Raw genomic sequence first — 14,028 nt, forward strand, 5'->3', positions numbered from 1 at the left:
AAAACCTTCTGGGCGCGGCCTTTCCGGGACCGCGATGTGCAAAACATCAGGAAAAATAATATAAATCGTTGACCGTAGGTATGCCTAGTTAGTCTATATCATACGAGTAGGTACTGAAAAATGTGTAACATTCAGGTGTGATTCAGGTTTTTAGGTCGAGCGCTGTTACGAAATTGCGATTAACTGTTAAAATGACTGTTTCTGTAAACGAAATTCGCAAACCTTCAGTTAATAAAGATAAAATTCATTGGTGCTATTTAGGCTGGGTACCCATTTGGCTACTACCGTCTACACTCGAACAGATTACCTATTTTCTGCAGTCGAGCCAAGCGCTGATACCTACCTACAGGATTTTGTTTAGAAAAGGGCAATTTTTGTGTGACTCTACATATCCACGCCGAAAAACTAAAATCATTTGCTCCGTTTCCCCAGCAAATGATTTTAGTTTTTCAGCTCAAGTTTTCATTGAGACGTCGAAGAAGTCTGAATGCAACTGGACATTTGGCGCCGATTTTTATGTACTCTCTAACCTAGATCCATACTTGCTTTAGATTTTTTAGACGCTATGGTAGAGCAGATTGATTAAGTACGTACCTATCAACGAGATGCTAGAGACGTGATATGCAGGCGATAATAGCCGATGTGCGCCTAGCCCTAACCTTTCGTGACACTGTTGAAATAAAAACTATTTCATCATAACCACAGTGTTCTAGTTTTTTTTTTTTTTTTAATAAGAATATTAGCCATGTTAAATGACTAATATTCCCCTTTCCTCTCCAACTAAGCGTCAGGCTTGTGCTAGGAGTAGGTACGACAATAGTGCAACGGGCGGGGTTTGAACCGTCAACCTTTCGGGTTTGCTCAAATCAGGCGGTAGGTGTATGTAGTATGTAGGTGTTGGCGAGAGGATTTGATGTAGGTATCGAAACTGTTGCAGATAAGTCAAATCATTTTATGTAGTAGGTACTAAGTACTTACTGCACGGATAGGGATAAAAGTGGTTTGTACATTTGTTCTTCAAAGAGATCAACAGATAGGTAGGTACCTACTGCTATTATTAATAATAATGTCCTCCCGACCGACTTTAGCTACAGCAGCCATTTCCATCGAGATTAGGCATTGCGTAAAGAGTTATTACAGTGCACAAGTGTGTTTGCAAAGCAGCAAACACACTTGGTGCACTTTTTATTCCCTTACTCTCATAGTCCCATGGAACGGAAAACGTTTGTATATTATGCAGTACGACGAGGGATACAATATTCTATGCGTTAAAGGCCGATTCACACCAATTGCGTACACGTGACACGTGCGTAGTGACGCGCGTAAACCCCTAACACACCGGGTTACGCATACGTCCACGCTTTACGCAAGCGGTTTGCCATGCTTCATACAGTTCCATACATTACAACGCAATGGTACGTGCTCGTCTACGCTTACGCAACGCTTACGCAGCGTGTGAACGAGCTATTATCTGCAAGTTACAGTCAGGTGTCATAGTGCGAACACTTTCATTTTATGCATAGTAAATGTGTGCGCACGTGTGACTCCTTGTCTACTGTAGCGCTTTGAGTGTGTTAACGCCTTTACACCTGCTTTAGCATCCTAGTTAGTTCAATCGCGGTGCTTTGACGTTAAAATGTAAATAGTGCCTGAAGCTTGTCTTACAGCATCACTGCACTGCTGGGGCAAATACAAAGGCATTGCCTTGAAGTAAACATCTTAAGCTAAGAGTCTGAACAAAGAGATGGGTAGGTCTTGCTCGAACTAATTAGCGATGCAAAACGTTATACCCACAGAACAATTACTTAGTAAGTAGGTATTTAAATGTATGTAACTAGATATATAATACATATCATGTTACAGTTAAAATTCCTATCCGATCAAAACGACTTTTAACTGAAAAGGTTGGTCAAATGTAGTTTTGACCAAAATTTCAGTTAATGGAAAATGTTATTTATACTCGTAAATAATGCATAAGTACAAGTATAAGTACAAGTCAAGTAATAACTACTCATCCGATATTCACCTTTGCATAAAGCTTACCCGATGGTACGTACAACTTTCCCAATAAAAAAAAATTCGGAATCAGTTTAAATCTGAAGATTTGTAGAGTAACATCGACAAAAAAATTCACCCCTATCATGAAGGAACCCTATTGTTTATCGGGATGAAAAATATTCTAAATGTTAATCTAAGCGTTTAGCTATACACAATTAGGTAAGTATGCCAAATTGCATTCAAATCCGTTCAGGTTTTAGCGTGCTGCACGAACAGACAGACTGACCAAAATTAAGAAAATATCTGTTTTGGGTCCCATATCGACAGACTTAAAACTTTCTTTGATTAAGATTTTCATAATAGATTTATATTAAATTGTATAGAAATTTAATTTTTACAGTCTTATTTTAAGTTCAAAAGTTTTATTTTAAAGGACTACCTATAGATATGGGCATGCTAATAGACTCTATAATTATTTTATTAGTATAAAAAATTCATAAATATGTACGAGTATGTATGTAAATAAAAAAATATTTTCATTTGTTCATCTGATGCATTAGAAACTGTGTCCAAGTTGATGGATGGTTCTAGGTAGGTATCTATAGACAAGAATATTTTAACTAATCTAGCAATAAAAACGAGCGTAAATTAAATATTTTATACGGCTACCAGTCGTATAAAATATTTAATTTCGTTTTAATATATTTCATAATTTGTGTATTTGTACATAATATCAAATCCTAAGCAAATACCGTTAATCACCGACATGATGTCAAGGGGACGTTAAGTTGCAACGTAAGGACTGATACCAGCCCCTATATAAACGTAAGAAGCCAAACAAAAGGATGATTTGTTACAATAAACTCAAAATGAACGCAGGTGCTGTTGGATTTTATTTTTTTCTTTTCATTGGTGAGTCCTTTTTGCCTGTATTATCAACATAATAATATATTATACTATAACGGCATTATATATAATTATATATTATATATCTTATATTTTATTTTAAATCTGTTCAACTTTCATTTTAGAGGATTTTAAGTTGTAATTTACAAGGTAATTGAATATTATACACCACATCTTCATATAATTGTTATTATCTAAATGAAAGTAGATTCAAAAAATAAAAATTTATTGCCGTAGTTATTAGTTACTCATTGTATAAAAAAATTACCTATTTATCGAATTAAAAATAAATCACGAGCACAGGACACGAGAAATCTCGAAATCTCGAATTTATTACAAGCTGGGTGACATTCTTCCTCTTATCAAAATTTCACTTCGGAACTCAATATCCTCTTATTAAAAGCTTCCTTTTATAGAAACTTGTTTTGAATCGGTATAATATTTTCACTGTATTAACGAAACATAGATGGCCACTGCCAGTAAAAATAACCAGGGGTTTATACCATATTATTGTCCCCTTTATTTTTGTACACTAAATGTAATTGATCTATCTGCTGCCTAAGTATTTAACATTTTCCGACTTTCAGACCTTTGATGACCTTTTCAATCAAATTAAATTCATTTTACGCCAGGAGGTTTGTAAAAACAGTAGGTATGTTTTAGGATAAATAATTAATATTTGGTAACGCTCTATGTTTAAAGAAAACATAAATTTTACACTTAATACGTAGAGCTAGATTTACTAAAGTCAGAGTGAACTACTGGATTTGGTAGATTTGCAAGATTTTATGTTCCTCCTTCATTAGAATACTAGCGACTCGCCCTGACTTCGTACGGGGTAAGTTACTATGAAAAAATGAGTCGCTTAGCAAGAAATTATATTATTAGTAACGAACGTCACATTTTTCTAAGGATTTTTTAAAGATCCCCTTCTCAAGTGATGATTTTTCATACATGCGGCAATTGATTTTTATTTATAAAACTAGCTGATGTCCGCAGCTTCGCCCGCGTGGATTGGTCAGATCCCCTGCAGCATCAGGATTGAGGAGTTGGACTCCAAATTTTTTATGAAACAATGTCGCAAAGTTCCTCTATCGATTAAAAAAGAAATGACGCAAATCGGTTCAAAAATCTCGGAGATTTCGGTGTACATAGGTAGAAAAACACAACTCCCTTTTTGAAAGTCGGTTAAAAAAGTAGCCTATGTTACTCCCTGGTCAATTCTCTACTTGTCTGTGAAAATCCCGTCAAAATCGGTTCAGCCGTTCCCAAGATTAGCCTTTTCAAACAGACAGACAGACAGACAGACAGACAGACAGACAGACAGACAGACAGACAAAAATTTTAAAAACGTGTGATTCGGTTATAGTATCGTTCAAATAACCATATGACCTTAATATGCGGTAGTTATTTCGAAATTACAGACAGACACTCCAATTTTATTTATTATAGTATAGATGCTTACCTACACTATAGTAGTACTTATACAGCTAGGTACCAGGTTTTCGCACTACAAGGCAGAATGAAATAGGTCAATTACATTAATGTGTGTGTGTGTTCTTTCGTTAGCTATGTGTTTAGCATATCGTTTATTCGATTGATTTGAAACTTGGTAGAGTTGTTGTTGACACTTGCGTGAAGGCTACTTTCATAGTACCGTCAACGTACAAAAAGGTCGCACGCGATTCGCATTGCAACGTAGGCCGGGCAATAGTTAGTAGTAGGTAATTAAATTCCAATTAGTGATAGCTATATTCTGCTGGCACTGAACCTCGTTGTCACTGGTTTTTTTAACATTGTACTATTTTAGGTAACTAGGTTATCTTGCATCCGAGTTCGTGTAGATAAAATCAACAAATACAAAATTGCATCGACATCGCGCATTTTTGTATCCGAATTGTTTGCATTAAAAATGTTTCAAACAGGAAAGTCATTTTTCATTTCATTTTTTTTATATAAAAAAACTAAAATAGGTATACGTTTTATATTTCTATTTTTTTCATATTGTATTTAATATACATGGATAGGCATAATAATGTAGTTGGTATGTGCCAAGTAAATACTTAACTGTAGGAAATAGTTCTAAGTGTAGAGTGAGTGAGTATGTATATTCAGTGTTCATTAGATAGCTGAAAAAGCCATCCCGGAGTCCCGTAATTCCTGGCCGTACCTATTTTGAGTAGAGTCGTGCGCGGAAGCATCTAAGAGCACACCGCATTACTATCCCAAAATCCTCTGCTCTCTTCTTCTGTGTTTATTTATTGGAAAAGGTCCAATAAGGAGGAGTAGAATGAAGAAATATAAGGATGGTCAATTTTTTTAGTTAGGTAATTCATAGTTATGAATATCACTGCTGTATAAATATAAATAAAATTCCCCCGCCGCGTTTCATGTTTGTTCGGGCTAATCGCAGAAAGTACTGTAGGACGGATTTTTATATGGTTTTCTCCAATAGAAAGAGGAATTACCTAAGAGGGTTACTCACAGGCTATGATTTATGAATATTTCGCGAAATTAAAATTGTGAATGAAGTTTGAAAATGTCGTCACATTTAAGTTTCCATGGCATGCGCTTCGCAAATAACTAAAGTTACGCGAAAACAATGTATAGTGCCTTCCTCCTTCCTTTACCGTGAGAAGTCGGGGCAACTCGCTTGTTCTCTCATAATAATTTTATATTATATTTTTTCAGCTATCTCCAAGGGTTACGACCATGAAACAAAACTAAGATTTTATCATGAGTAAGTATCAATAGAATGGTATACCTATATGTATCCATACTAATATTATTAATGCGAAAGTGTGTGTGTGTCATTCACGGCTTATCCGTTTAACCGATTTTGACGGGTACAGAAGGAGTAGAATTCTGGAGAAGGAAATAAGTAAGCTAATTTAAGTCGCGGGCATCGAACAAACATACCTCTTATTTAAAGTACAGTCCGCATAATATTGTGTATGTAGAAACGGAAAGTTATCTTGACATAACCTATGTACACCGAACAATGACCACATCAAGTATTACATTATAGGAAACCCATGTAGAATATTAAACACTTACCCACCTGTATTTTTAAAGTAACCCCTACTAATGATATTAATAAATTCGAAAGTGTGTTTGTTTCTTTGTTGCAACAGATACGGACTTACTTTTGACCATTGACTTAATTTTGTACATACTCGTAGATATAGTTAAAGAAATGGAAAAAGGATAGGCTATTTTTATCCCAGATTTTTTTTAAATTTTCCGGTATGAAAAGTTGTTAGGATTTTTAAAATCCTAATTCCACACAGGCTGAGTCATCAGATGGATGATAGGACATCATCTAGAAGTTATTATCATTACTTGCGTTTACGTACATAGCTATATAGCTAACTAGCATGGATAACTGCACCATACAATTCTAGCCTATATAAGTAATCTGCAATCAGAAAATTTAAATTTGAATGATATTATTACTTTTCAGTTCTTTTGACAAATACACGGAACTACCTTTAAATGAAACCGACAAAATATTTCATACGTCGTGGTACAAAGCCAGCCGCACCACGGTGATCTTTTGTCATGGATTCACAGGTATGTACCAAAATCTTCCTAAACAAAATATTATAAATATACCAAACGATTGAAAGTAAAAAAAGATTAGATACTTTTTGTGTATTATAGAATATCTGACTTGCGCGGGCTTCACTGGGGATAGATATTCTGAAAATATTATATTCTAGTAAGAACAAAAAATTGAGGGAAATATATGTGGTTTGTTTCAGGTAATGCCACTGGTCCTGCAGTGACCGCAATTATAACTGCTTACCTCGAACAAGGAGAGAGTAACGTAGCGCTGCTGGATTGGACGTACTTGGCGTCCTCACCAACTCCGGGCATCGTGAGCTCGTATGCAACCTGGGCCGCTCCCAATGCAAGAAAGGTACCGAAACAAAGTTTTGTCGAATTTGTTATTTAAAGCACCAGAGTTATATTTGTAACTCTGTTAACATCTATAGCTGTAGTCTTTCTCTAAAATAGCAAAAGTCGCAATCCATCTTTGTATGACGCCTATAAGTTCTTGTATTTCAATGCGATTATCAGTTTTCACCCGTCATTTACATGTTTCGCGTAAAATCCTACTTGTTATGTATTAAACACTTTCATATAAATTCTCATGATATTTTAAAGAAGATCATTTGAAACAAGTTTTAAAACATTAGAATCACGGAATATTAGATTTACTGTTTGAATGCTACTACTCAGTAAATCTTGGTTTTATTTCAGAAGCACAGTAAAGTCCGAAGGAACTAAACCAGGGTGCCTAGTGGGAGATTTTTAACCTATTCGATCGCGTAAAAGTTAACTGCGTTTTGTATGGAATTGAAACAGCGCCATCTTCTTGTCACTAGATGGCGCTGTTTCAAGTCCATACAAAACGCAGTTAACTTTTACGCGATCGAATAGGTTAAAAATCTCCCACTAGGCACACAGAACGGAATATGATCACCTCCACTCCAACCGTCAGCTTGTCCTTTTTAAAAATTATTTTACAATAAACTTAGGTATATTTTATTTCATTTTTGTTTATCAATTTTGCTCATTCAATCGCGTTAACGGAAGCTTAATTAAAGAATACAAAACGTTTGGAGTTTGAACGTTGCCAATTAGTTAAAGGCCAAATGGACAATAACTGACGGCGGAAATCATGTTAGTAGAATTGAACTTTCAATTGAATAAAATTCCATTTTTAACATAAAAACGATCAGATAATATTGACCCCTTTTAGTGTTTTTTCCCTTTCCACAAATATATAGAAGAGAAGAATATAAAGAAAAGGTCCTATTTATTTAGATATTATTCAATGGTCTCCGTCGTGCTTAGCCATGGGAAATTAGCTAGTAGGTATTGTTTTTGATTTCAGCTTGGCGCTCGCCTAGTAGATACTTTTTCTCTTTTGTCGGATGCTGGTCTGGATCTTAGTAAGACACATCTCATCGGCCACTCGCTAGGAGCTCATGTTTGGGGCATTGCTGGCTTTCGGTTGCAGCAGAGGGGGATACAGCTTCCATGGTACACTTCCATTTAATATTTTCTTTTAATTAATGTAATCATTAGACTCCACGCCACGTTTCTTATGGCAGCTCTACGTGTCACGCAAAATCGCCACGAATCTTTTAGAAACCACTAGTATTATAAATAGAGAAATCTATCTCAAAATTCAGTGCACGTCTTTTAACCGTTCGAAAAGTGTCCTGTCCTTCTTTAAGTCGACTTCCAACAAGTGTAAATTAAAAATTTTCAACACCCCCGACAAATCATTTTCAAATAAATAATTATGTATATCTAGGCAACGTCCATCTTTCGACAGCTTGACATTTGTCAATTGACACTTGAATATTATGAACCTAAGGGTTATCTAACCTTCTTTTCTACAAGAAAACTAGAAAATAGCTGATAACTTTTAAACGGCTGAACCAATTTTTTTGGATTATAGCTAAGAACACTCTCGATCAAGCCACCTTTCAAACAAAAAAAAGTAAATTAAAATCGGTTCATTCGTTTAGGCGCTACGATGCCACAGACAGATACACAGATACACAGATACACAGACACACAGATACACACGTCAAACTTATAACATCCCTCTTTTTGGGTCGGGGGTTAAAAAAGGTTCTCAATTTAGTGCGGTCATTGACAACCTGTTCTTGTTTTTTAAGGATCACGGGTGTTGATCCTGCATCTGCAGGATTTGAGAATAAGCCTCCTGGTCACAGGCTCAGTCCGGCCTCGGCTCAATATGTGGACGTAATTCACACGGATCCCAACAGATATGGCTTCAGAAGTTCGTCTGGCACAGTGGATTTCTGGGCGAACTACAGGGTTGGACCTGTTAGACAACCTGGCTGTAGTAATCAACCGGCCCAAATATTGTCTATGGAAGGTAAAATACTAACATGCTTTGGTTTTTTTTTTAATTACAACCCGGGTGACGGGTCGTCATTTTTTGAAGTACACTCGTAGTTGTCAAAAGGTGCGTAGACCACGATATTACGTAGGTATATCTAGTAGTTTATTTCCTTTTCTTTTTTTTTCTTTCAGTTTGTGTCGCTACGCTCAAGTCACACGCGTACGAATCTGTATTCACTTATTCAAATACAAATGTAATCGCTTTGCCTATCAGGAGTTTTGTAATTAATATTTTAATATTGTTGTTTCAGATTTATGCAGCCATAACAGAAGTTGGAAATTATTAGTGGACTCTATCAAATACCCCGGCACTATAATTGGTTCGTACGCGAGAAACTTTAAAGTGTGGAAAAACTATTCAAAGGAAGAAAGGGTTGCTGTTACTTCACCTTTAGGAGAATACAATATACATGCGTATGTTTGAACATCTATTTTTCTATATATAAAAGGAACGGAATCTTTAAAACACTATAACCACGCGGACGAAGTTGCAAGAATATCTAAGATGAAATAAACACAAAATACGTATAAATAAGTACATGGAAATAGGAATCGGCTTGGTTACTAGTTCACTCTGGACGAATAATTCGTCCAAGTCAAACAAATAGAATAGGTATTTCAAACAAAACAATTGAATTAGATTACTTTCAAATTAACTTGTCAAAGAATCTTCTTTCACAAATTCTTGGAATATAAGCCTACGTTGATTATATTATAATTTGATTTATTGTTGTACCTGCTTAGATTAGTTAGGAAATTATTTTGTCATAAAAATATATTAATTATTTTCAGACGTCCCGGAAACTACTACTTCGTGACCAACTCAGAATCTCCTTACGGTCTTAAAGAAAATGGACTTTAACGATTATTACGATTAGCTTAAAGTTTAAAGTATCTAATTTACAAAGACTGTATTATTTAGTTGTATGATTTAATTTATTTTATGTTTATTTATAAGTAATTATGTTGATTTTCACGATTGTCTCTCGGCCTTACCAAAAAAAACTTAAACAAGCGTCGAACGCGTGCTTATTTTAAACCTGATTTCCCATACAAAAACTTTGAACACGTTAATTTAGTTATCAGTTGTACTTTTTTGTAACTAATTACCATTGTTTTAGACACAATATGAAACATTGCACAATGTATCATTGTGTAACCTGCAACACAGATACTCCTGTAGAATCATCGTTCACATATTTAGTTACTAAGTACGTAAGCTTTGTTTATTAAATAAAAAGTTTGTTTATTGTTAATTACTTGTTTTATTTTAATTGGTAAGACAGTTTCAAGTTTTCCAAAAATTCAATGTCAACACTGTCGCTGCTCGTTCTCCTTTTCTGGACTGATTTTATAACGTAGCGGACGCTGCGTTTTTTGAGAGAAAAAAAATTTAGTCTGTAACTGCCCCTACGCATCCTACAGCTGTTAAGCTGTTGGCTGTAGGAAGTTAAAATATAAACATATAGGTACTACTTTAACTAAACTACTTGTGTTAATGTATTAACTGTTGGCAGGTAACTACGTTAACCGAAGTTTGCCAATTTTAATTGCTGTTTATTAAGTGCTCTCCACTCTAACATATTTTTATGTATTCCTTCTCATTGCATTTTTCATTCGACGGGCTGAACAACAAACAGCAGCGATCTTTACGGACTTAAAACTTGAGAAATAATAATTTTATTATTCAAAAACATTAAATATTAAAGATATATTATAGTTGTGCAAGTAAGTCATATTCATTGCAAATATTTGAAACAATCTGTTCCAACTCAATAAATGTTGACTATCAATTTGTCGGGAAAGTAAAGACTGAGTTATTTATTATTCATAGCTATCCGTCGAGAATATATTTACATTCTTATCTAATTCCATATCTGCAATACTTTATTTAGCCATTTATTCAATATCAGACGTGGGTGACTAATCAGAAATTGACAAATTAATCATTCTTTGAAGTTCCTGTAGGAATACCATCTCAATTAATTATTATTATTATTAAAGCACTCAGAGGCAAATAGCTTTCTCGATGTGAATCGCAAATGGATTTTCAATGATTATTAAGAAATGTTAATCCTGCGGAAGGCTCATCTTTTTTTTCAAGCCTAGAGGAATGCAACTGGAAAAAGGTATTTCGATTTCGGGCGCATGTTTAAGAGTGAGAAATGTTTTCAGTGACAGATTTTGTGTTCACACTTTTAGCCTAGTGGTAAAGACGTCGGAAGATTCGAGAGGTCGGAGATTCGAACCTCTAACTTTTCGGAGCCGATTTTAAGCAATTAAATGTCACAAATGCTTTATCGGTGAAGGAAATTATAGTGACAAAACTTGCTTGCCTGAGAGTTCTCCATAAAGTTCTCAAAGGTATGTGAAGTGTGCAAAGCGCACTTTGCCAGCGTGGCGGGCTTTGGTGTAAAGCCCTAACCATTTTTAGAAGAGACCCGTGATTAGTAGTGGCCCGACGATGGGTTGATGATAATATGTCACTCATGATTTGACATATTATATTATAACATCTATTATTAGATCGCGAAGATACAGCTCGGTCGCTTGGTAGTTTTTAACCCCCGACCCAAAAAGAGGGGTGTTATAAGTTTGACGTGTGTATCTGTGTATCTGTGTGTCTGTGTATCTGTGTATCTGTCTGTGGCACCGTAGCGCCTAAACTAATGAACCGATTTTAATTTAGTTTTTTTTATTTGAAAGGTGGCTTGATCGAGAGTGTTCTTAGCTAAAATCCAAGAAAATCGGTTCAGCCGTTTGAAAGTTATCAGCTCTTTTCTAGTTACTGTAACCTTCACTTGTCGGGGGTGTTATAAATTTTTAATTTACACTTGTAAATAGCTGAGTTTTTTACATTAGAATATTTAACCTGAGGTACAGTTAAAATGCATAGTTTCGCCGACGTCTTTACTTCAACTACTTTAAAATTCGGTTAGCTGTACAAAACTTGCCCAGCTAGAAACTCAAGTCGCGTTGGTAGGAAAGACAAAGAACGCATTTATTTTCCATTACCTTGTAATGGGGATATTAAAACGGTAATGTTGTAATTTAGGGCGATTTATTTTGTTTTTGTTGGACGTCCCAATTATGCGTGCTATGAACGCTTCCGATGATTGTGTTGATAAAATTTCCATTGCCTTTTAAAATAGGCGGAACGTAGCTGAAGTCGTTCGCAACATCTGTTTGACAATTTACGCTTTTAATAATGGGCGACGGTGCCTTTGAATCGGTTGCGCACGAATTAACAACGGGCTAAATTAAAGCCTTCAAAACTTTTTGCGGGGCAGACGGCCCGATGTGCCCAGTTATACGCTCGCTCTGCCCTTTTTACACCGGCAAGGGTTTAAGGAAAATTAGAACCAGCTCAAATGGACTTCACCAGAGCTCCTAGTTAGTTTACGTGGTGGTCAAAGAAAGCAATTAACTTTTTTTAATTATAAAGTAGCTTTGCCTACCTTGCCTTTTGAAGAGGGACTCTTTTCATTGACAGCATGAACTTTTTCACGACATGGAAAATCTGCGGCAGTCGTTACGTTAATTAAAAATTTCGTAACTCGTTGCCTTTTCTTGATGACTCGATAAAGTAAAGTTTAAACCGTTATAAAATTACGGGTCTATTTATCATTTAATATAGGTACATCACTTAAAAACTTAATTAGAGGAAGTTCGATTTATTGATACAGGTAGATCCCTAAATATTAAAAAAATCTGTGTCTGTCTGCGCACGCTTCACACTGAAACTACTTACTGAGAGAATTTAGCGGTCCAGATAACTACTTAAATTGCCCATCTGTTAAACTGTTTTGCAAAAAATCATCAGTCGAAGGTTTATTTTAATAATATTAATGTACTTTCCATGCGAAGAAGTTGTGATAGCCTAATGGTTAGAACGTCTGCCTCCTAATCGGAGCTCAGGTCTTCGATCCCGGGAATGCACCTCTAAATTTTCAGAGTTTGGGCGTTTTAAGTAATTAAATATCACTTGCTTTAATAGGAAAGGAAAATATCGTGGGGAAACCTACATGTCTGAGAGTTCTTCATAATGTTTTAAAAGGTGTGTGAAGTCTGCCCATCCGTACTTGGCCAGCGTGGTAGACTCTGAGAGAAGGTCTGTGCTCTGTAGTGAGCCCGTGATAAGTGCAATATGATGTTGATCATAATCTACCATACTAAGTACGGTCTATAGCTTTTAGTCAATTTAGTTGAAACAAGCAATTCAGTATAATTGGGTAGTAATTACTATGGGTTGCTTTTGAGTAGCAATCATTGTCATAATTTATGCAAATCGTATATGGCGCATAGTCGCAAATGATATTGTAGTTTAAGTAGGCAGAACTCTTCATTAAATATTACAAAGGCTTTCAGTTAAGCCTATGAAGTTTTCCACGAGATATAAAAGTGCATTTTCCTTAGCCTGGCCGTTTGATATTTTTTCGCTTTATTCTTTGCCTTTCGGCTTATTAATTAAAAAAACAATTTTATTTTAAATTCGAAAGATATTGTTTTATTTGGAGTGTCAAAGAAAATATTTCAACATGATTTCAATGATTGAAGTTTACCTAAATATAGGGTATCTTTAAGGAGTAAGGTACGTATTTCGGAGCGATTTCTTAACAAACAGTATGATTCTTATTTTAATACTAAGCAATCAACGAAACTTTGTTCACATGTTTTAAAAATTGTTATGTATAATTAGTAAGATTTTCGTAAAATATGTGTAATTATTTAATATTATATTCAATAAATAGGAATCAAATTCTGTTTGTATGGAGAGCGGTCCGAATACACTTGTCTCATTAATAAGGCTCTTTACGCACTGCTTCCGATCCGAATAAGGCCTCATACGCACGAGAGCTTTTTTAACGGACATTCAAATAGTGCAAATGCATTCCCAAGTATTTGTTCACACGTCAACGCTTTTTTAACGCGCACTTTGTATTTTCAGCAATGGGGTTTTAACGCAACGCTTTTTTAACGCTCGTGCGAATTAGGGCTAATACGAATCGGAGAAAATTCAAATCTAGAAACTCGGATTGAATTCGTATGTCGATTTTACACTGCATCCTGGAATCGAAAGTTGTCCATTGCTTGAAGACCAAAATCTTCGAACAGTGCGTGTTGGCAGTGATGACATACTTAATATAGAATATGGAAACAAGACATGACCCCTAA

At 35.4% G+C, this 14,028-nt stretch overlaps 1 protein-coding gene across 1 annotated transcript; it reads left to right on the top strand.

Annotated features, from left to right (window-relative positions):
* Window positions 1-2,748: 2,748 nt before the first annotated feature.
* On the top strand, window positions 2,749-10,099 carry LOC123869606 (phospholipase A1-like). The gene is made up of 8 exons (XM_045912583.1): window positions 2,749-2,910; window positions 5,596-5,644; window positions 6,368-6,477; window positions 6,669-6,826; window positions 7,808-7,956; window positions 8,604-8,827; window positions 9,105-9,267; window positions 9,646-10,099. The coding sequence occupies exons 1-8, from the start codon at window positions 2,844-2,846 to the stop codon at window positions 9,713-9,715; spliced, it is 990 nt and encodes a 329-aa protein (XP_045768539.1). The 5' UTR covers window positions 2,749-2,843; the 3' UTR covers window positions 9,716-10,099.
* The last annotated feature ends 3,929 nt before the right edge of the window (window positions 10,100-14,028 follow it).

The sequence above is a fragment of the Maniola jurtina genome, chromosome 11 (assembly GCF_905333055.1).
Source record: "Maniola jurtina chromosome 11, ilManJurt1.1, whole genome shotgun sequence".
NCBI classification, from domain to species: domain Eukaryota; kingdom Metazoa; phylum Arthropoda; class Insecta; order Lepidoptera; family Nymphalidae; genus Maniola; species Maniola jurtina.

Bases quoted from the DNA above. Each gene is read 5' to 3' on its own strand.
- LOC123869606 (XM_045912583.1), top strand. From the start codon at position 2,844: ATGATTTGTTACAATAAACTCAAAATGAACGCAGGTGCTGTTGGATTT. The intron at 2,911-5,595 runs GTGAGTCCTTTT...ATATTTTTTCAG, and splicing joins TTATTTTTTTCTTTTCATTG to CTATCTCCAAGGGTTACGAC. The intron at 8,828-9,104 runs GTAAAATACTAA...TTGTTGTTTCAG, and splicing joins CCAAATATTGTCTATGGAAG to ATTTATGCAGCCATAACAGA.